The 23,290-nt window shown below is 41.3% G+C and overlaps 1 protein-coding gene across 1 annotated transcript in view; it reads left to right on the top strand.

The window, feature by feature from the left end:
• NDUFA4L2 (NDUFA4 mitochondrial complex associated like 2) overlaps positions 1 to 22,366 on the top strand; it is a 62,294-nt gene extending 39,928 nt beyond the window's left edge. The window contains exons 3-4 of the mRNA XM_060760875.2: positions 19,392 to 19,452; positions 21,576 to 22,366. Of these exons, the coding sequence (XP_060616858.1) occupies positions 19,392 to 19,452; positions 21,576 to 21,632 (118 nt within the window). The 3' untranslated portion in view covers positions 21,633 to 22,366. The remainder of the gene's footprint in view (positions 1 to 19,391; positions 19,453 to 21,575) is intronic.
• Positions 22,367 to 23,290: the final 924 nt, after the last annotated feature.

Genomic DNA, 23,290 nt, shown 5'->3' with positions numbered 1-23,290 from the left:
TTCACGACCCCCAGAAAATGGCCAAACGACCCCCCGAGGGGTCACGACCCCCAGGTTGAGAACCGCCGTTTTAAAGGATTCCATGCACTGGGCCACTGATTCAAGTTATCTAGTTTATGTCTTCTGGGTTCACGTGGTCTTTTCTTTAATTTGCTTCTTATAAGTATATTTGAAATTCAAACTTATACCATCTTATGCCAGTTTCAGTTGACCTGGCTTTGCACAAAGAGGCCAGGGGATCACGGTTCAGAAGGATGCTGAGTAATTTTGTTATAAATCCTCAAACCAACGCCAGCTCCCAATCCCAGCTCAGTGAGAGAAAATACAGATGGGAAAAATAACCCTAAACCCTAAATCGGGATCACATAGAACTTCAGAGGGAGGGGATACATCAGACCCCTAGAAAATCATAATGGGCCACATCCCAAACATCCACTGCAAAAAACACCCACTTTTTTGTTCTCAAATGCCACTCAACATCCTCTAAGGCAGGGCTTTCCTAATATATCATGTGGGTACATCATTTTGTGGCATAGTAATTCAATTTTTCTAACAAACAGGAGTTTAAACCAACCCCTTCAGAGATATGGACACATACATAAATTGTAATAACAAAATATATGGGGACACAACATATCTCATGAAAACCTTTCATTTATATGTTTTTAAATATATATTATTTATAAGACACTAACATTCATTTCCATTTTTTCTCATTTCTCATTATCTCTGTGTGACACAGCTACACACTGCAGCTGACACACTAGCACACAAATGTCAAACACAAGGCCTGCAGGTCGAATCCAACCTGTCACGTCATTGTATGTGGCCCATGAGGCTTTCAATGCCAGAGCAAAAAAGTTACAGTTATATAGTCTTACAATTACAAACGGCTCTTTGAAGGCATCCATAAGGCTGATGTGGCCCTCGGTGAAAATGAATTTGACTCTTCTGTATTAATGTGTCATAACACACAGTTTAGAAAGTTCAATATTTAAATTTAAATCCACTAATAGGAAGGATTTAGAAAGGGCATCATAGAGAAGGGTGAGGAATACTGAGAGGTGCAGCCCAATGACATCCATGTCCTGATACAGACAGAAAAATGAGAGATGAGAGGTGCTCTATATACACTGTAGAATTATAGCAGTTTAGCGCCACACAGGCCCGTAGCCAGGATTTTGAATCGGGGGGGGGGGGGGCTGAGTGTGATTCGGGGGGCTGAATCTGAGTGAAAGAGGGTCCACCCTAGCAAACCTTTTGTATCATTACCACAATACCCCCATGCATATGGGATATATTGAGTATGGTAATCAGATCATGATATGAATAAACATAACCATTTAAATAATGCACCAATAAGGCCTTGAGAATTTCGGGGGGGGGGGGGGGGCTGAAGCCCCTCAAGCCCCCCCCCCCCCCCCCGGGCTACATGCCTGGTGCCACATTAACTGCCATGGTCCCATACTATGGAGTTTTGAGTTTTGTAGCTTTGTGACCTATTTACTCAATTCTATCATTGGTGGGGTTCAGAATGCTCTTTGATTGTAGGTGAACTATAAATCTCAGCAACTACAACTCCCAAATGTCAAGATCCATTTTCCCCCATATAAACCAGTATTCACATTTGGGCATATTGAGAATTTGTGCCAAGTTTGGTCCAGATCGATCATTGTTTGAGGCCACAGTGCCCTGTGGATGTAAGTGATTTACAACTCCAAAACTCAAGGTCAGTGCCCACCAAACCCTTTCAGTATTTTCTGTTGGTCATGGGAGTTCTGTGTGCCAAGTTCAGTTCAATTCCATTGTTGGTGGAGTTCAGAATGCTCTTTGATTGTAGGTGAACTATAAATCCAAGCAACTACAACTCCCAAATGACAAAATCAATCCCCCTCAATCCCACCAGTATTCAGATTTGGGCGTATTGGGTATTTGTGCTAAATTTGGTCCAGTGAATGAAAATACATCCTGCATATCAGATATTTACATTGCAATTCATAACAGTAGCAACATTTAAGTCATAAAATAGCAATGAAAATAATGTTATGGTTGGGGGTCACAACAACATGAGGAACTGTATTAAGGGGTCACGGCATTAGGAAGGTTGAGAACCACTGGAGTAAATGGTTAAGGGAGAGAAAAAGATCTGTGGTTCCTAAGTAGGTACTGATGGAGGGACATGTTGTATTATAAATGTTACATTTCTCTATCAGTACAGAAGTAGTATGTAGACGCTGACCTAGTTCCTCTGACTTTGCCCAGTCAACCACTCCAGGAAAAAGCAGGCGGTTGCAGAGCCTGGGGCCAGCCCAAGAAACCGATGTTCTTGCCTCAGGATCTGCCATAATATGTACCTCACAAGACCACAGACATTATAGACAGGCACCCTCACCCCTCCCCATCAGCAGGGGCAAAGTAGATGGGGAGCATAATATACCTATAACCTACTTGTCAAAATAATAATGCCAAGAGCACATGGTTAGGAATATAAACCAGAGTACTGATCATGTTTTCTAGAGGCATAGGGAACTACAAGATTCTCTGATTTCCACTACAACTTGCTTAATGTAGAAGTGCGAAAGTACACTTTTTAATAGCATGGGAGGTAAAACATTTTCACCACTGTTACAAGCTGTATCTGATTGTTTACAAACTGACAACACTGGTGTCATCTGTTGTAGGGATAGCAAATACATAGCTGAAACATCTTGTGTGTTCTTCCTCATTAATAATGTTTGCCATGATGAGCATACATGTTCTGTTTTTCATCCGTGAAATGTTGAAGGTATGCATTTTTCAAGGCTGAGTTATCTCAATCCAATAACCCTCCTCACTGGGATGTTGTAGGTTTTTTGGGATATATGGCCATGTTCTAGAAGTATTCTCTCCTGATGTTTCACCTGCATCTATAGCAAACAAGCATCCTCAGAGGTTGTGAAGGTGCCTGCCATCGATGCATGAGAAACGTCAGGAGATAATACCTCTAGAACAGGGGTCCTCAAACGTTTTAAACAGGGGGCCAGGTCACAGTCCCTCAAACTGTTGGAGGGCCAGATTATAATTTGAAGGGAAAAAAACATGAATGAATTCCTATGAACACGGCATATATCTTATTTGTAGTTAAAAACACTTAAAAACAATACAATAATTGAAATGAAGAACAATTTTAACAAATATAAACTTATTAGTATTTCAGTGGGAAGTGTGGGCCTGCTTTTGGCTGATGAGATAGGATTGTTGTTGTTGTGTGCTTTCAAGTCGTTTCAGGTTGACCCTGAGCGAGGGCCGGGTAAAGGACCTTGGAGGGCCGTATCTGTCCCCCCCGGGCATAGTTTGTGGACCCCTGCTCTAGAATATGGCCATACAGCCCAAAAAAAACCTACAACAACCCAGTGACTCTGGCCATGAAAGCCTTCGACAATACATAAATGGAAAGGCCTTGTCAGGTGGTGAGATCTGGAAACATAAAACTGACAAGACTATACATATGTGCAAAGAGCAATCCACAAAGAAGTGAATAACTAGTAACAAGGTCAATGTGCCACATGTGTCAGGGAGTAAATGGGACTTCTCCATGATACCCACACCTTAATTCATTGTTCCCTGCTTGGATCGACTGCTACAAGTAGTTGGAGATCTAATATGGCACCGTGCCTCGCAGTCTCCCCAGAAGCCAGTTGTCATAGATACAGGAGTTCACAAGTGTCTCTCTGGTTCTTTAAATTGTTAATTTTGAAGGCTTAATTCCTTGCCTTCAGCTTCTCGCATGGAGATCTTGTCCTCATTCACTTGCACTGTGTGTGAGGCAACTGCAAACCAGTCACAGAATAAAGGGAAGCAGACAAAATGAAGAGAATGACAAATACTAGAAACTGTAATTAATTTTCTCGGAAGTATCTCCTGTTAACCCCCGCTCTATAAAGAAAAGTACTAAGACGTTCCCTGGATATCCAAATGTACCCATGATTTTCACAGACTATTTGATATCTGTGCTAGACAGATCAATTTCTTACATATTAGTATTTGATTATTTAAACTGGAGGGTTTGAGAGAGATAGTGTACAATGTTATTTTTGCATTTGTATTGGTTTTTACTGCACTCTTACTATTTAATTCTCTTTTTAAACTTTTATACAGCATTTTTAAAACTTGTCTAGTGTGAGATGGTTAGCCACCTTTAGTTCCTATGGGGAGAAAGGCGGGGTATAAATAAAGTTAATAACAACAACTCCAACCATGTTCAATCAATCTCTTCTCATCTTCTCTGAAGACCATCTTGTTCCAGCTCAGGAGGCTGATCTTTTTATGCTGTTTTTGTGACACCTATATATCACCAAGATCTCTTTCTGGTCACGATTTTTAAAATATTATAAATACATGCACAAAGAATACTAGCATATGTCCAACGTCAACTAGTGTTCACAGGTGAACATTGGGACATATGCAGCCAATTAGCATCCAAGTATGGTGAAGATGGAGGCCGTGGTGGCACAGCAGGTTAAACCACTGAACTGTTGAACTTGTTGATTGGAAGATCAGTGGTTCGAATCCATGGGATGGGGTGAACTCCCGCTGTTAGGCTCAGCTTCTTCCAACCTAGAAGTTTAAAAACATGCAAATTTGAGTAGATAAATAAGTACCGCTCAGGCGAGAAGGTAACGATGCTCCATGCAGTCATGCCGGCCACATGACCTTAGAAGTGTCTATGGACAACGCAGGCTCTTCAACTTAGCAATTGAGATGAGCACCACTCCAAAGAGTTGGACTCAACTAGACTCAATGTCAAGCTGAAACCTTTACCTTTACTATGGTGAAGATGGCAGAGGTAATTTAGGTTTTTAAATCCTTGTATACTACTGTTTATTGGTTATTGTTTATATGTGAATTATATTAATTGTATTGTATTTATTGATTTTGTTTATTGCTTTTTGTTTTTATTGATGTGTTGTTGGGCTTGGCCTCATGTAAGCTGCTCCGAGTCCCTTGGGGAGATGGTGGAGGGGTATACATAAAGTATTATTATTATTATTATTATTATTATTATTATTATTATGTGAAAATGTACATAAGGGAGGAAAGACTGCAACAATTTGATTTTGCCTAAACCAACTGGGAAGACTATTTTTTCCTCTCCTTTCTACTGGGGAAAGTGAATGCAAATTATTTATTCTTATTTTGAACTTAGTTTGCAACTGAATATAGCTGGGCAAAAGATGGAAAGGTGGAAGAAAGAGAGCAAAACCGGGCCATTTTAAAAGCAGATGAAAGTGGGATGACAAAATATTAATATAATAATGATTAACCTCTGGAGATTATTAAATTATTCTCCTATGAGAATGCCAGACACAGATGCAGGTGAAATGTCAGGAGAGAATACTACTGGAACATGGCCATACAGCCTAAAAAACTCACAGCAACCTAGTGATGTTGAAAGCCTTTGACAATATATTAATATGGGTTGTCCCCTGAAAATTGGTACAGTTGGAGGATGTATAATGTCACCTAGCACAATGAAAGGTTTTTTCCCCCTTCCTTCTCTCCTTCCCCCATCCATACCAATTGAAAATTCAATTCAGAGGGTCCCTTGTGCTTTCCAGAACTGGTTTTGAGAAGGGCACGAGAAACTGTAGGAAGAAGAGAATTCACACCATTCCCATTCCACTGAAAGAAGTAATTCCACCGTTGGCCCCACCCCATTGTTTAATTTCGATTGATAGTTGGCCTTTTTCTTATTATAGCGGACATAAAATCTTAGGGATGTTTGCTAGCGATTGATAGACTATATGTGGTAGTGTTAGAATCTGACAGTGAACAGCTCAATGAGGTTTCATATTTGACACCTGCCAAAATCAAAGCAGCCAAGAAATGCCAACAAACTGAGTAGTAACATTATGAGATTTAAAGATTCATATTCAGAATTTGAAAGACTTATTTGAAATGTCACTTTTGACATAAGAGCAGTGCGATTCAAAATGAGCCCAAATTTCAAACATAGGCTCCATCAGCTCTAGCTATTGGGAAGGTACCAAAAAAAGTTTGCATTTCTGTTTGAAAAAGGCATCTCCAGGCTGTAAAATAGCCTAGGGGGACATAACAAAATTGCTCTGAAGCATTGGTGGGAAAAATGTGGCACACTGGAATTCAAAGAACTATTTTTCTAGTCCCCAGGATCCCAGGAGCAGGAGTCAAAAATGCAAAAGAAAAAGTGAGTTGTTGTAGATTTTTGAGGCTGTATGGCCAGGTTCTAGAAGCATTTCCTCCTGACGTTTCGCCTGCATCTATGGTTCTAGAACCTGGCCATACACCCCGGAAAACCATCACCAATCCAGTGATTCTGGCCATGAAAGCCTTCGACAATACAAAGTCTACGAATGCCTTCTAATAGGCATGGAATCCTTTTTTACCACTTTTCCCTACCAGCTAATTTAAGCCTAATAGAAGCAGTCTTAAATCTGGACGTTTACTTCCACGCACTTCCTGTTGTTAAAAAAAGCAATCTGTCGTGGACCTAAAATCTTGCTGGAAATAGCTCCAATGGCCTCTAGGAAGTGTTTCAGGAATTTGGGGCAAGAACATTCTCCTTGGTGGCTAATATGCCATGCTCAACATTTTATTTGATTTGTGCTGAATTTTATGAGTCTACACTGCCATATGATCTAGTTCAAAGCAGATAATCTGGATTATATATGGCAGTGCAAATGAGGCCTCGGTCACTTTGTCATAATGGAGAAAGGTACCACTTGGCCTTTGTCTCAGGCATTCAAGTCTTGGGAGGCTGCTATTCCTGCCCACACTTTGAGCTTCATCCAAGTTGTATGATTTTTTATGCTGCCATTTAACTCATTTCCCCATCTTCTATTCCTTGGTCTTTCCTTTGTGCCTTTAGAAAGCCAAAGGTTGAAAATGACTGCACAACTCTCATATAATAATACTACTACTACTACTACTACTACTAATAATAATAATAATAATAATAATAATACCAACAACAACAACAACTGGTGGGATCACAAGCCGGAAAAAGTTACAGAGAATGAACACGCCAAACTCCTCTGGGACTTCCGGATTCAGACAGACAGAGTTTTGGAGCATAATACTCCTGACCTCACAATCGTGTAAAAAAACAAAGTATGAATCATCAATGCCGCAATCCCAGGAGACAGCAGGATTGCAGAGGAACAACTGGAAAAGCTGACACGATACGAGGATTTAAAAATCGAACTGCAAAGACTCTGGCACAAACCAGTAAAGGTGGTCCCAGTGGTGATCGGCACACTGGGTGCAATGCCTAAAGACCTTGGCCTGCACTTAAACACAATTGGCGCTTACAAAATTACCACCTGCCAGCTGCAGAAGGCCACTTTACTGGGATCTGCACGCATTATTCACCGATATATCACACAGTCCTAGACACTTGGGAAGTGTCCGACGTGTGATTCAATACAACAGCCAGCAGAGTCTCTGCTGTGGACTCATCTTGTTGTGTTCCAAATAATAATAATAATAATAATAATAATAATAATAATAATAATAATAATCTTTATTTACACCCCACCATCTCCCCAAGGAGACTCGGGGCAGCTAACATGAGACCAAGCCTAGGAATTACAATAAAGTGAAATAAAATATACAAACAAAAAATAACATCAAATAAAATGCAACAATAGCACAATAATGCAATAAAATAAACACAAAAAACTAAAATGATAACAGAATTGCATGGTCAACAAAACTGAAATAGTAGAAGCTTTGGCCTATAGAGCTCTAAATGGCTCCAGTCAAACTTACCTGCCTGAACATATCTCTCCCTATAAACCTGTTAGAGAGTTAAGATCTGCAGGGCAGGCCCTGCTCTTGGTCCCATCGCCATCACAAGCACAACTGGTGGAGACGAGAGACAAGGCCTTCTCAGTGGTGGCCCCTTGGTTGTGAAATTCCCTCCCCAGGGATATCAGACTGTCCCCCTCCCTCCTGGCATTCAGGAAAAAGTGAAGAACTGGCTTTGCAATCAGGCATTTGGGTAGTGAAAAATATAGAAACAGCACAATGAAGCATGCAAATGACATCCTTAGGACTGAGTATTATGTTTTAATAGTTTTATTATATTTATGTGTTTTAATTACTTATTGCATGGATGTATTGTATTTTATGTTATTGATTACGTGGCATTGAATATTGCCATTATGTACGCCACTCTGAGACCCCTACAAGGTGAGAAAAGCAGGAGAGAAATAGTGTAAATAAATAACGAAATCAAGAGAAGACTTTTCTATTCCAGCAGTCATTTGATTGTTTTACATAATAGACCTTCTGTTTTAGTATTCTACTGGTTTTAATATTCACTGTTAAATTAACATTTTGCATGGTTTTAATTCTACAGACAGTTTAAAATCCTCCTCATCTTAATGCTTTGTATGTTTATAGCTAGATGTGGTTTTACTCAGATCTCTTTTTGTTCTGTAAACTGCCTCGAGTCCCACTCTTGGGAGAAAAGGCAGGCCATAAATTGAATGATAGATAGATTAGATTAGATTAAATCTGTCTTGATTTATTCAGACAACTTGCACGAGTCTCTGCACGAATCCTCTCCAAAGAGGATTCGTTGAATGCACATGAGGGAATACCCTCCGCTGAACATCTTGGACCAAATTGCAGGCATACAACTAAATGTGTATGGGAAAAAAGAGTGGTTCACCACTGCAATCCAAAAAAGAAGAAATGGAAATCAAGTTGTTAGCAGGATACTTCAGGGACATAGAAAATCAGGAAGAGGGCAAAGTGTTGGTCTTGGCATAGGGTTGGAAATGGGAATCCTGTAACCCTTTTAATGCTGCATCTTCCACCAGCCATAGCCAGCAAAGTCAGTGTTGAGGAAGGCGGGAAGATTCGGTTAAACACCATCTAGAGTAGTGGTTCCCAACCTTTTTTGACCAGGGACCACTTGACCAGGGACCACTCTCCAACATTAGTACCAAAAAAGTTATGAATCAGTTTTTGATCAACGTTAGATTCAGTTTGGTTATTTGGGGTGCTGATTCAGGAAATTGCATTGGATGGACCACATAAGCTCTTGTTCAGTGGTTCTCAACCGTCTTAATGCTGCAACCCTTTAATACAGTTCCTCCTGTTGTGGTGAACCCCAACCATAACATTATTTTCATTGCTGCTTCATAACTGTAATTTTGCTATTGTTATGAATTGTCATGTAAATATCTGATATGCAGGATGTATTTTCATTCACTGGACCAAATTTGGCACAAATACCCGATACGCCCACATTGGAATACTGGTGGGGTTGGGGGTGATTTTGTCATTTGGGAGTTGTAGTTGCTGGGATTTATATTTCACCTACAATCAAAGAGCATTCTGAACTCCACCAACAATTGAACTGAACCAAAGTTGGCACACAGAACTCCCATGACCAGAAAATACTGGAAGGGTCTGGTGGGCATTGACCTTGAGTTTGGGAGTTGTAGTTCACCTACATCCAGAGAGCACTGTGGACTCAAACAATGATGGATCTGGACCAAACTTGGCAGGAATACTTAATATGCCCAAATGTGAACACTGGTGGAGTTTGGAGAAAATAGACCTTGACATTTGGGAGTTGTAGTTGCTGGGATGTATAGTTCACCTACAATCAAAGAGCATTCTGAACCCCACCAACGATAGAATTGAACCAATCTTCCCACACAGAACCCTATTGACCAACAGAAAACACTGTGTTTTCTGATGGTCTTTGGAGACCCATCTGACACCCCCTCATGACCCCCTCAGGGGTCCCGACCCCCAGGTTGAGAAACACTGCTCTAGTTTCTGATACAGAATATACACCATCCAGTAGTTACCATCTGCTCGCCCACAGAAAACCATATTTAATAATCTAGAGCTGATGTGGTAGTAGTAATCAGCTTCTCCCGACATCCCCATTGCCTCGGCACTACAAGAGAGTTTTGCGAGACCAGTCACTCTCGTTGCCAAATGGGTTCTGAGGCAACAGTGTTGTAAAGCCGCGGACCATATTTTTGTTCTTGCAGACCACTGGTTGTCCACGGACCACAACTTGGGAACCACTGATCTAGAGGGATGTTTGATTCCAACTATGAGCATAAAGGAACAAGTGCATGGGACAGATCCCTTGTCTTTCATCTTCCCTCACTATGCCTATTTCCTTTTGTACAACATCTGCTCTATTGTGATCATTGTTGTTGTTTAATCTCAGAAAAGCACTTAGAAAATTTTGTCCTTAAATAACTAAATCCCACAACTAATAAAACTCACTTTTATTTTACCTCCTTGAAAAATAAGGGAGGGGGGATGACTGCTGACAGCAATGTCTGAATATTTTAAAAGTCTAGGTTCTGGACCTAAAATCTCCTTCTAAAATAGTTTTCTGCCCCAGATTCTTCTGTAGCTGGGAACACTACACCCACTGTAGCTCCAGACAGTAATGCCCTGCATTGCATGGTTTTTATTATTGTATGGGTTGAGTCTTCCCTGTCCGAAATGCTTGGGAGCAATAGTCTTTTGGATTTCCTAATATTCACATATACATACGGAGATGCTTGTATATGGGAATCCAAATCTGAACACAACATTCATATCTTTTTTCCTATATATTGAATACACATTTCCTCAAGGTAATTTTATGCACAATATTTTAAATATTTTTGTATGTAACACACAGAACCATCAGGAAGCAAAGATATCACTGTCTTAGCCATCGATGTGGACAATGTTGGATCTTGCAGCATTTTATATTTTAAATGAAGTATTGGTGCAGAATTGACCTCAGAAGAATTAACATAACACAGCCACATTACAAAAGGACAAACCTGCAGCTGACAGGCAGCTTTCCATCCGCTGTCAGGCCTCCATATCATGTCAGCCGTTGTCCTGGATATTCATTTAAATGGAAAGATGCAGTTTATTTCCCCCAGGCACCTCACCACGATCTGTGGCCATTGCCTGACAGGTAAATATGCATTAAAATGCCATTCTTTGCGTCTATCCCTCACCCTGCTTAAAACAGCCATTTTCCACAATATCTGAGCACCTTAAAAATGTATTAACCTTATTTACTCTTGTGGATATAAATACCCCCTCTGAAAAAGAAATAAAACCCTTGTTCCTACTATGTGAATGAGAAACTGAGATCTAGAAATATTTTGGTGTCCCTCTCCTACACCTCATTTTGCAAATACATCATTCCCTCCAATTGTCCCAATTTGGGATGCATATGGTTTACCAATTGACATTCCACTTGTCCTAGTTTCTCTGTTATCCTAATTTTTCACTTTGTTTTCAGCTTATTTTAATACCTGGAAAACAAGTTTGCATTCAATTAACTCAGCAAGAGGGGAGAGTAGGATCAGTGTGTTACCTATCCCAGAAGGTGGAGGCAAAAGCAAACTGCTGGTTTTGCATGAGCTTTCATGGATAGAAAGCTACTCCTTCATAAGCCATGAAGAGTGATATCCAGACCTCAGGTTATAAAACAGTGGTTCCCAGCCTGTGGTCTGTGGACCACCAGTGGTCCGCAAGAACTAAAATATGGTCCACAGCCTCACCATTACTACACCATTACAATGAGAGTGATTGGGCTTGCAAAACCCTCTTACAGTGCCAAGGCTTATTAAATATTGTTTCATGTGGGCAGGCAGATGGGGATTACTGGATAGCATATGTTCTGTATCAGAAACTAAAGCTGATGAGGTCTATCCAATGCAGTTTTCTGAATCAGTACCCCAAATAACCAAACCGAATCTAAAGTTGACCAAAAACTGATTCGTAACTCTTTTGGTACTAATCATAGAATTAAAGAGTTGGAAGAGACCTCATGGGCCATCCAGTCCAACCCCCTGCCAAGAAGCAGGAATATTGCATTCAAATCACCCCTGACAGATGGCCATCCAGCCTCTGTTTAAAAGCTTCCAAAGAAGGAGCCTCCACCACACTCCGGGGCAGAGAGTTCCACTACTGAATGGCTCTCACAGTCAGGAAGTTCTCATGTTCAGATGGAATCTCCTCTTCTGTAGTTTGAAGCCATTGTTCCGCGTCCTAGTCTCCAAGGAAGCAGAAAACAAGCTTGCTCCCTCCTTCTTGTGGCTTCCTCTCACATATTTATACATGGCTATCATATCCCCTCTCAGCCTTCTCTTCTTCAGGCTAAACATGCCCAGCTCCTTAAGCCGCTCCTCATAGGGCTTGTTCTCCAGGCCCTTTATCATTTTAGTCGCTCTCCTCTGGACACATTCCAGCTTGTCAATATCTCTCTTGAATTGTGGTGCCCAGAATTGTTGGAGAGTGGTCCCTCATCAAAGTAATTCCTGGTCAACTGGTCAAAACAAGATTGGGAACCACTGTTATAAAGGATGTTAACAAAGTTGCAGGAGTTATAGTATCCAAAAAGATGCAATTGTCCGACATGACGTTTTACAGAATTTTCTCCAAAGACCTTAGTGATGAATATGTGAAAAAACCACACAGCCAGTCCACCAATCTACAGAACCAAATTCAAATGGACACACACCAGGAGCCCAAACTGAGCAAATTGCAGTTGTTAGCCAAAGTACAGAAACATGGCAATCTAGGAATTTTCATTGTCTCAAACTTTAGAACCCTCACTGCTTTCATATCTAGATATATAGACTCAATTCTCACACCATGTATCATCAACTCTCCAAGCTACATCAAGGATATTATTATTATTATTATCATTAGTAACATGAGATATACTAAATGGGGTTAAACAGCCCAATTTGGGAAAGATAACTCAACAGGTTTTGCACTAGGCAGCTTCAAAGTTTGTTTGTTTTTTTAATGCTCATAAAAGTTGTTGTTGACTACTAGCATTTTTGACCATTTCATACTGGTTTTTTCCCTCAATACAGCAGTGCTATCAGTAAGCAAAGCCAGGTTCTCTTCTTCGTCTTCTGCATTATATGGCATTTGCCATATAATGAAAAGCTTATGTGATTATGTTGGAAACACAGCCTGACTTTTTCCTTCTCATTTTAGTCTGAATCTTTTTGAAGGGCTTTAGGCAGTGCCATTCTTTTCTGGAACTGAAGTGGAGCAATCTATCCCTATCCAGAGATCCTCAGTTCAGTCCCAATCAATTCTGTTTGGCTTGTTATTTTGAATCTAGCTGAAAGAGTTGCAAAGACTGGATAATAAACCCATTTCTGGATAAGGTGGATAATAAACCCCATTTCTGAAGTGAAATCATCATAGTACCACACAAGGAAAAGTTAAAAGTATGGACTATTTAATGTACCTCCTCCACCTTTCTTCTAAGACTCAAAAGGTGACTCACAACGTTCAGAAAGGAGGTCGTGAGAAGACACGGAGGAAGGGATAAAAAAAGGCGCCAATAGCAGAATGGTACTTGCATTTTTAAAAAGAGGACTGAACAGATTCATGGAAGATGAAAGCATCAATCTTACATTTCAGACAATCTATGGGAATGGCAGAGCAAGAGAGGAACCAACAGAGGATGAATTACTCTTTATTTTTCCCGTGTCTTCTTCCATATTCTCCATTAGGCATCTGATTTTGGTCAGTCCCAGAGATGGCAAACTGGGATAAAGAAATCATTAGTGTCATCCATAAACATCTTTCTATTCTGGTGCTATTGCAGCCTTGAAGTTGAGCAGATATTTAGCATTCCATCTGGGATTTCCACCATAAAAAGTTAATAAAATCATACAAGAGATTGAGTGGAAATTTATCAAAAAGAAGTGTGCTCTTGTATTATGAGGAGAAAATAAGCCATTTCCTTGTATATTGGGCAAGAAATAACTCAGCATCTTGGTTTTCATTAACTTTTTCAGTGCAGTAGGTAAATTCTCCCAACTATGCTAGAAATCTCCTCCTGGGCTTCATTTAGCTCCCCTGTCTGACTTATTGTGCAATTCTTCTCGACAGTGTATTCTCTACTGACTCATCCAATCTAACATTTTCAGAAATCATTCCCTCAAATTTGTTATGTGATTTCAGCTACCGCAAGGACCGCGGGTTCGGAGCCTGGCGTGTCAAGCGCCCAAAGGATCGAATTAGAAACTGATGAGATAAAGGCAAATATCAGACACTTTACTCTTCTTTGGCCAAAAGAGGATGTCAGCAGAGTTTGTACTCCAAAAACTGACATACGTAAAATTGCAAACATACAGATTCATCTATAGCACTTTGACAGCTATTCAAGACAAAGAAACTTTGCCACACTGGTCTCTAATAAGCGTTGGTGGATGCTGGTTAGGATCTGTCATCTGATTGCAGAAGATGCAACATCAGCTGCCATTTCTGATTGTTTCTCAGCCATGGTGGGAAATGCAATAAGCTGTCATTGGCTTATTTGAAGGCTTGTGTCTGTTTATGGATCTGCCCAGAAGAAGGGTTCAGGTGGAAAGGAATGCAACTGGGTGAGAGATAATGGGTTGGAATGGTTATGTTGCTGGCAGGACAATGGGTGCCAGCCAAGTAGACAAAGGAGTGTCCAGAGTGTTGGCACAGTACAGCTGAGACCCCAGGGAGGGGGTCTGATCTAGTGATTTGGGATGAGGAAACAAAAGTTCAAAGTTCTGGAGACCATGAATCCCTTTGAGGAGCATCTTAAAGAGCTAGGCATGTTTAGCCTGACCTCAGAGAATATTGAGAGGAGACCTGGTTGCTATGTTTAAATATTTAAAAAGATAACATAAGGAAGAGGGAGCAGTCTTGTTTTTGGCTTCCCTAGAAACTAGGACCTGAAGCAATGGGTTCAAATTACAGAAAAGGAGATTCCCTGTGAGCATTAGGAAGAATTTCCTGACTGTGAGAGCTGTTCAATAGTGGAATTCTCTGCCTCGCAGTGTGGTGGAAACTCCATCCTTGGAGGCTTTTAAACAACGACTGGATGGCTATCTGTCAGGGGGTAACTAGATGACTAATGTGATTTCTTCCAACTCTATGATTCTATTCTTCTTTGTTTGGTATTCACAGGCTGTAATTATATTGATCTTCAGTTTATTCGGGTGCTCCTCAACATTTTCAGGGTAGATGATCTTTGAGTGTTGTTTGGAGAAGAGCTCATTTAGAAAGCTCTTGAAGGGCTTGTGTGTCCCTTATACACCTTATCCTTCTTCCTTGGAGTCAACTTTCACCACAGAGCCACCCTGGAAGTACTTTTACTGTGTGTGGTGGGAGTCAGTAGGCTCCATGGCAAAAGTGCAAAAAAACCAATTGCCGAATTTCAGTCCGTGTGAAGTGGTCCTAGAAAGATGCCCATGTACAAATTTGTTTTATGTGTGGAGATTGATGCACAGTGATCAACACACAGTCGTCACAGAAAGAAGATATGATCCAATGACTGGGTTGTCACCTTTTCATGATGAGGAGCTTATGTGTTCCAAAGAATCTGTGAGGGAGTCATGTACATTCAGCAGAGTCTCTCATGGCAGCAGTCTCTCAAAGTCATAGAGGAGGAAACAGGCCAAGCATGAACCCAGGATTTCAATGGTGGAACAGGTGAATAATAACATTGTACATGTTATAACAGCTGTGATGGTGGACAGATAAGAGACAACTCAGAAGTGCCTAGCAACAACAGCTTTTCAGGATTGCAGACCTAATAGTTTATTTCATAGTCCGCTGCCTTATTTCCTTTATATAAGCATATAGGGATATTCTTAGCCCAAAGGTGTGCATGAGAAGAGCGGGTATAGCTAACAGTGGAGGAAACAGGGCATTGTCTCTCTCAAATAAAACTTCTGTCCTTCTAATGAAGATTCCTTTCAGTCTTCAACTTTCTAGTATTACTGTGTTTAGTGAAACAATTAGAAATAGTCAACCAAAGCACAGGCAAAGTTATCAGAGGAAGCTGAACACAGAACATATACACATTCTCAGTGTGAATTAAATTCAATTTCTCATTGTCTGCTATGCTGTAAATCTGGAAACTGATGGTGACTTTCAATTGGGGACAAGGTTCTTATGGGAGAAGGAATGGCCTCATTTCACCCCTTTCCCTGGAGCTAGACTCCAGGGAACCAATAACCCGACACAGATGTTCCTCTTCTGATTCCCATCAGCACTAGCCAATCTGGTCAATAGCTCACTTATTGTGGGTTAGCTTCTTCGTTGTATATTGTCTTTCTATTCTGCCTTTCTTTCAATAAGACACACACTTTCAGCGGCTTTCTCCTCTTCACAACTGTGAGAATACATGTAAAATGCCTGTCTTTGAGAGACCTTTTTGGAGGAAAGGCAGAACAGAAAGGCTGAATCTATGTGGGGTTGCCCTTAGAGACTGTTTGGAAACTTCAATTGGTCCAGCGAGCGGCAGCCAGACTGCTCACCGAGGCGACATACAGGGAACATACCACCCCCCTGCTGTGTCAGCTCCACTGGCTGCCGGTTCAATTCCGAGCACAATTCAAGGTGCTGGTTTTGACCTACAAAACCCTTTACGGTTCCGGTCCAGTGTATTTGTCCGAACGTATCTCCCTCTACGTCCCACCCCAGAACTTGAGATCATCCGGGGAGGCCCTGCTCTTGACCCCACCGCTATCACTAGTGAGGCTGGTAGGGACGAGGAGCAGGGCCTTCTCGGTGGTGGCCCCTCACTTGTGGAACTCACTCCCGGGGGAAATTAGGGCGTCAACATCCCTCCTCACCTTCAGGAGGAAGGTAAAGACGTGGTTGTGGGACCAGGCCTTTGGGCAACCTGACAATTAGATATGGAAACCAGATGAATAGGACTAAAAGGACTGACAATTATGGAACTGGAATTTAAACTATGAGTCTGTGAAACGCTGACCGTCAAGGAGGTTTGTATGGATTTTTTTATTGCTTTTATTGGTTTTATGGTTGTTTTTACCTATTATAATTATTGTCTTATGGTAATTGCTGTTATTGATAGAATTGTTGTTGTAAATGATGTTATTGTCCTTTGCTGTATGTGATACGGGCATCGAATTGTGCCTTGCTTTTGTAAGCCGCCCTGAGTCCCCCCCCCCCCCCCCCCCGGGGTGAGAAGGGCGGGGTAGAAGCAACCGAAATAAATGAAATAAATACTCTGACCATGTAATGCAGTTTCAATCTGCATTATGTGGCAGTGTAGATGGGACTAAACTTGGCTAGTGCTGATGAGAATCAGAAGGACAAAATGTAACGTTTCCCTGGTTCTCTCTAGGTCTAGCTACTAGGGCTGTGCAAAAATTTTGCTAGTCATCGTAAGTCGGATCAAATTCATTAAATTCATACTTACAACATGATATCTGATGTGTGGGCGTGACCGATGCAAAAAACTTGGAATCCAAACTTACCCAATACTTTTTCGTTTAAATTTTGTAAACCTCAGAAGCCTCCCAAAGTCAGTTTCATTTTCAATGCAAGCAAGCAAAGCAAAACCAGAAAGGCTGCTATTCCTATTTAAATTAGTGGCCTCTCACCATTAGTAGAGGGAAGCAGCAGGGAGAAAGCAGGGTTTGCTGGGAAAGAGACTGAGAAAGCACATAATTCTGGGAAATGTAGTTCGGGAAGGCAAGGAGCCCTATGCCAGAGAATTTGAAAGGCCTTGCCCTAAACTACATTTCCCAGAATTCTGCTCAGCATCAGAAAGCCCCATTCAGGAGAGAGGAGAGATGTTTCTTTCCATAGCAGCAGCCAGCCAGAGTTCAAATAAATTGTTGAATTTGCAAAGAGGAGTAGTGACTGGTAAATATCTGTGCTGAGCTGAAAATAAATCCCTAAATGGAAGTTCTATTGATTAATATGAGAGACATTCAATGAGATAACTGTTGTGGCTTTAAAGGAAACATTTTTGTCAAAACTTTTTTAAAATCCCTAAAATCAGTAAAAAAAAATGTTGTCCTGTCAGGAGCAACTGCTCCTGTTGTGAGAGAATTGGCCGTCTGCAAGGACGTTGCCCAGGGGACGCCTGGATGATTTTTGATGTTTTATCATCCTTGTGGGAGGCTTCTCTCATGTCCCCGCATGAGGAGCTGGAACTAATAGAGGGAGCTCATCCGCCTCTCCCCGGATTCGAACCTGCGATCTGTCAGTCTTCAGTCCTGCCAGCACAGTGCTTTAACCCACTGCGCCACCGGTAGATGTATGAATCAGTAGATGTATGAATATTTCTGAAAGTTGAGGGAGGAATGATCCCCTGTTATCTTGTGTTGTTGGTTAGAAAATTTAAGAGGATAGCTCATGCAGGTTTTTTTTAAGTTGTTGTTTATAAAAACTTTGAAAATTCCCCAGAAATCAGTGGATACGTAAAATGTTCTGAAACTTCATGGGCTAACAATGGTAAATGTGTTCTACCATTGCAACCTGTTTCATCCCAATAGCTGTAAAATGACGGAGAAAGGACCCCTTGAAGTTTCCCCACTTGCGCAATTGCTATAATGAAAGAGTAACAAAATTCTGTTACTCTTGTTATAGTAACAAGACTTTCACTAAAGGAACTTTAGAAATAAAATGTTGGTGCCCCTTAATTTGTAATTAGTTTTGAAACTTTTTTTTTCATTGATCGCACAGCCCAGTAGCTACACTGTAGAATTAATATGGTCTGATACCACTGTTTGGCTCAATGCTATAAAATCCTGGGAGAGTTGTACTTTGGGAGGCTCCAGCAATTTGGCAAAGACAGCAAAAGACTCCCAGGGTTCCATAACACTGAGCCATGGCAATTAAAGTGGTGACAAACTACATTCATTCTACAGTGTAAAACTAGTTGAAGCAGCTGTTTCTACCTAAATCTATATTTATATGTAAGCATCCCTATGAATAAGATTAAACTTCCAAATTACCTGGTCATTGATATCAGAAAGGTCAGGTTTTAATTGCCACTGATCTGAGAGATCCTTCTAGTCCCATCCCTTGTACTGCTGGAGTATTTCAAATTGTTTCTTGTTCAGTGTTAATACTTTTACAGTTTGCAAGCCAATTTTGATTTTTTTAAAAAGAAACCAACAACAGCAAAACCAGCATTGATTATGAGGTTAGTACAGCCGACAGAAGAGGGTTGTTAACACGACCTGGCAGTTTGTGGCTTACAACCATCATCATGTTCACAGCACATGCAATACTTGCCAAAGAGCCAGTCAGCAGCTACTGAGCTGCAAAGATCCCAATAGGGTTGAAGCAGGAAAGGGAGGCACTGCTGTTTCTTCATTGCTGGGGAAAGAGTCTCCACATTTGAATCAAGGCAAGGGATTAAGGTTGCAAATTCAGAACTATCATAGAGTTAGAAGGGATCACAAGGACCATCCAGCAGGAAAAACACAATCAAAGCTTCCCTTGAAAAGTGCTACAGGTTTTTGAAAAAATAATAAGATGTAAGAAAAAAACATGAATTAAAATATAATTGGGATGGTAGAAATAATGTTCTTTTCCCTCACTTCCAGCTGGGATAGGAAGAACAATCCTGAACCATGGAATAAACTGAGTCCCAATGACCAGTACAAGGTACGTGAAGGGTTGCGGTGTAGCAGCATGATAGGAGAGATAATACCAAGAGAGATCCTTTCTGGAGAAAGAAAAGTACGGCATTTATTTCCAGCTGGGACCCTGGAGTGGAGCTGTGTCCAAAAGCAACCAGAGTGCTGATAAAGGCGTTGGCTGTGCCTTTTATACCTCTACAAATGCAGGCAAACAAAGAAACATGCTTCTACATACATTGACATCATTCACTGCATCACTTTAACATCATAGAAATATCAAATTCTATCTTCCAACATGCAAGAGGCATGTCTCTGTATTTCTAAAGAGCAGCTTACAGCTTACACCAATCCATTATGAGGCCTACTTTGACCTGTCAGGAGGGAGCGGGATAGGCTCCTTACCTCTTACTTATCTCTGTTGGTGCTAGGACGGGCTTATCTCCCCCCTTCCTTGAATGTTCATTCCCCTCCTGACTGTGCCTTGGACACAGATCTCCTTCAGCATTCTTTCTAATACAGAGAGAGCACCTGATTTTTCTATACATTTCAGTGCTTGTAATGTACATACAATATATGCATAAATAAATATCTATTTTTCCAATATCTCCCCATCAGCGGATTGTACCATTCCCACTCAAAAACAAGAGAAAACAGATAAATACCCAAGATTCAATTGCAAGCTTCATATACAGCCAGAATGGTTGCTGCTTGTGGTACCAACTTACTTGTCCCCTACTTCTTGGTCAAATCCATCCAATTGTCCAGAAGGAAGAACAGGCCATCCTGTCATCTCCTCACACTCATCCTTGCTTTCACATTTGGAGAGGGATGCTAAGTAGACAATGAAAAGTAGGGAAGAGTTGCCAAATCAGGATGGATCTACACTGCCATGAAAAATCCAGATTATCTTATTTGAATTAGATTATTTGTCAGTGAAGGCTCATCTAATCCAATTCAAAGCAGATAATGTGAATTACCTGTGTTAATCTAAATGATATGGCAGTGCAGATCCAAACTAAGAATGCTTTAGACTCGAGGGTGGAAGTGTGAGCTCACAAAGGCATGGACTTCCATGGGTTCCCAATTCTGCCTGCACCCCCCTAAAACACATGAAAAGAAAGGGTGGTCACATATCTGGAGGGTTTAATAGATGGTGTTTGAAAGAACGACAAAAATTGCTCAATTCAGAGTAATTTCAGCAGATTGACAATGGTTGCCCCAAAACATTTTGCTCTCTGAGACAAAGGGCGACATGGCATCTCTATAGTCATATAAAAAGGCTAACCAGATAGTGATTTGTCTTTAATACTGATGATGGTACAGCATCTACTCCACAGCATGTCAAGGCAGGAGACTGTGTGAAGGGACACGCAGAACTCTGTCTGCTTCTGATCATGAAAAGCTGCAATCTCTGGCAGGTTCCTCATTTCTTCTTTATGGGCAAAACCTGTGCCAGGTCAAAAAAAAAAGCAAGAACTGTAGACCTTTGTGGATTTAATTATTCATTGATTTGATTGATATGCTCACTCTAGGAATCTCTATAGATCCTCGAGCATGACTCCATAGTTAACTTCTGCCATGGTGTTGTGTTGGATAATTTAAAAAATAGCTAGAGGAAGCACTTTTTTAGACGTTTTTAGGTCTTGCAAGGAAATTCTGTGGTCAACTTATGGTGGAAGGTGACCACTGAAGCCCCTTCTACACTGCCATATAATCTAGATTATCAAAGCAGAGAAACCACATTATCTACTTTGAAGTAGATTATATGAAACTACACTACCATAAAATCCAGTTCAAAGGAGATAATCTGGATTTTATATGGCAGTGTAGAAGGGCCCAGGGTTGTTTTGGAGCAGTGGTTCTCAACCTGTGGGTCCCCAGATGTTTTGGCCTTCAACTCCCATAAATCCTGACAGCTGGTAAACTGGCTGGGATTTCTGGGAGTTGTAGGCCAAAACACCTGGGGACCCACAGGTTGAGAACCACAGTTCTGGAGGATCTTTACATTCTTTGAGAGCTTTTTTCTCAGATAAACCATAGTGTTTCCTTATTGAAGATTTTCCACTTTCATGGGTATCCTGAGCCCCTAGCCACAGTGAATGTGGAGGACTGGTTGTGGTCATTCATCAGCATCTCTTTCTTCCATAGTTCATGGCCGTCTCTACGGACTACAAAGCCCTGAAGAAGGACCGCCCAGACTTCTGAGGTGACCAGGCCATCTCTTGCTCCTTTGTGAGCCACCAAGTGCCATTAATTTCAGTTCTGTATATGTCAAGCTACTGTTGTTATTGTTGTTGTTGCCGGTGTTGCTTGCCTGTTATTTGCTACATCAAGGAACCCCAAGGAAATGTAAACAGTCCATCCAGGATATACAAAGGAAAATATTAACTTATGCTCTCTTTTCCCTTCGTAAAATGCTCCTGTGTGTTACAGTAACAACAAAGCAACTCATTTGTTAAAGAGAGGGGGAGGGAAAAGAGAAAGTGAAGGAAATTCATTTTGCATACTCCCTTTGGGTCTCAGAAAGGCTTTTCAGTTCAATGTTTTCCCATCTCCATTCTGTGAATGTCCCTGACTCCTCCACCCCACCATTTGTGGTGTTTCCTGTCTCCCACACCCAGATTTACCATTCCCACAAGGAGTAGGGGACACAAGACAGTAGATTTCAGATGTGGAGATGCCAATTGAGGTCCAAAGGGGGATGCCATCCATATTAGAGTCAGTCTGGAGGAAGTGGGTCTGTAGGAGTGAGAGAAGGGCTAAAGAATGAGGCAAGACTGCTTGGCAAATGTTATGGAACAAGTTTCAGAAAACCAGTTATCTTCGTGATTAGCTGTGCGGAAGGACATTAGATGGTGGGTTCACTTGCTTATATGCCTGGCCAGTTAGATTGTTATACTTATGTATCTGAATACTATTATAAAGATGTTTGAACAGCATATGTCTCTCTGTGTTAATTTATTCTACAGGGTTTGTTGTGGTTTTCCATATTCAGTTAATTTGGGTACAAACATTATAGAACATATAGAAACAAGGAACGTTCTACAAGGATGTTCTAAGTAGCCGCTCACATGTCTATTCCTTGACAGTCTTCTATCCCTGGGCCTTTGGGACATTTACTGTTTAGACCACAGAAATTTATATAATTGGCCAAATAGGTAGAGTTCAGGCCTGTAGCTTGGGGGGGGGGGGGGGCTTGAGGGGTTTCATCCCTGCCCCTCAAATTCTCAGGTGGTCCACGAGAAGGCCTTACTGGTACATTATTTAAACTGTTATGTTTATTCATATCATGATCTGATCACCATGCTCAATATATCCCATATGCATGGGGGTATTGGGGGTAATGATACAAAAAGTTTGCTAGTGTAGATCCTGACCCACCCAGCCACCCCAAGAATCAAACTCAGCCCCCCCCCCCCCCCCGAATAAAAATCCTGACTATGGGCCTGGTAGAGTCCATCTTTGTTTTGCTTGAGCATTTATATTCCCCCCTTCTCACCCTGAAGGGGACTCGGGGCGGATCACAATGTGCATATACACGACAAACATTCAATGCTGTTTTTGACATACAAGCCATACAGACAGAGAGAGGCCATTCAGCAGGTCTTCCTGGAGGTTGCTCAATTCGGCCAGAAGGGGAGCTGTCGCTTCGTCCATTATGACATCGAGCCTTTTTGATCGTAGTATTTCCTCCTTGCTCTCCGGCATTTTTTAATGGTGTCATTTAATGCCGCAATATCACAGGGTGTCTGCGCCCCACACCACTGGAGAAATTACACTGCTTAGCCGGTATTGCACCACCTGACATCCGCCGGGAAGTAGCAGCCAATAGTGAAAGGACCAAGGCAGAGACATCTCCAGCT

The sequence above is a fragment of the Anolis sagrei genome, chromosome 2 (genome assembly GCF_037176765.1).
Source record: "Anolis sagrei isolate rAnoSag1 chromosome 2, rAnoSag1.mat, whole genome shotgun sequence".
NCBI lineage: Eukaryota > Metazoa > Chordata > Lepidosauria > Squamata > Dactyloidae > Anolis > Anolis sagrei.
This window is presented reverse-complemented; position numbering and strand designations above follow the sequence as displayed.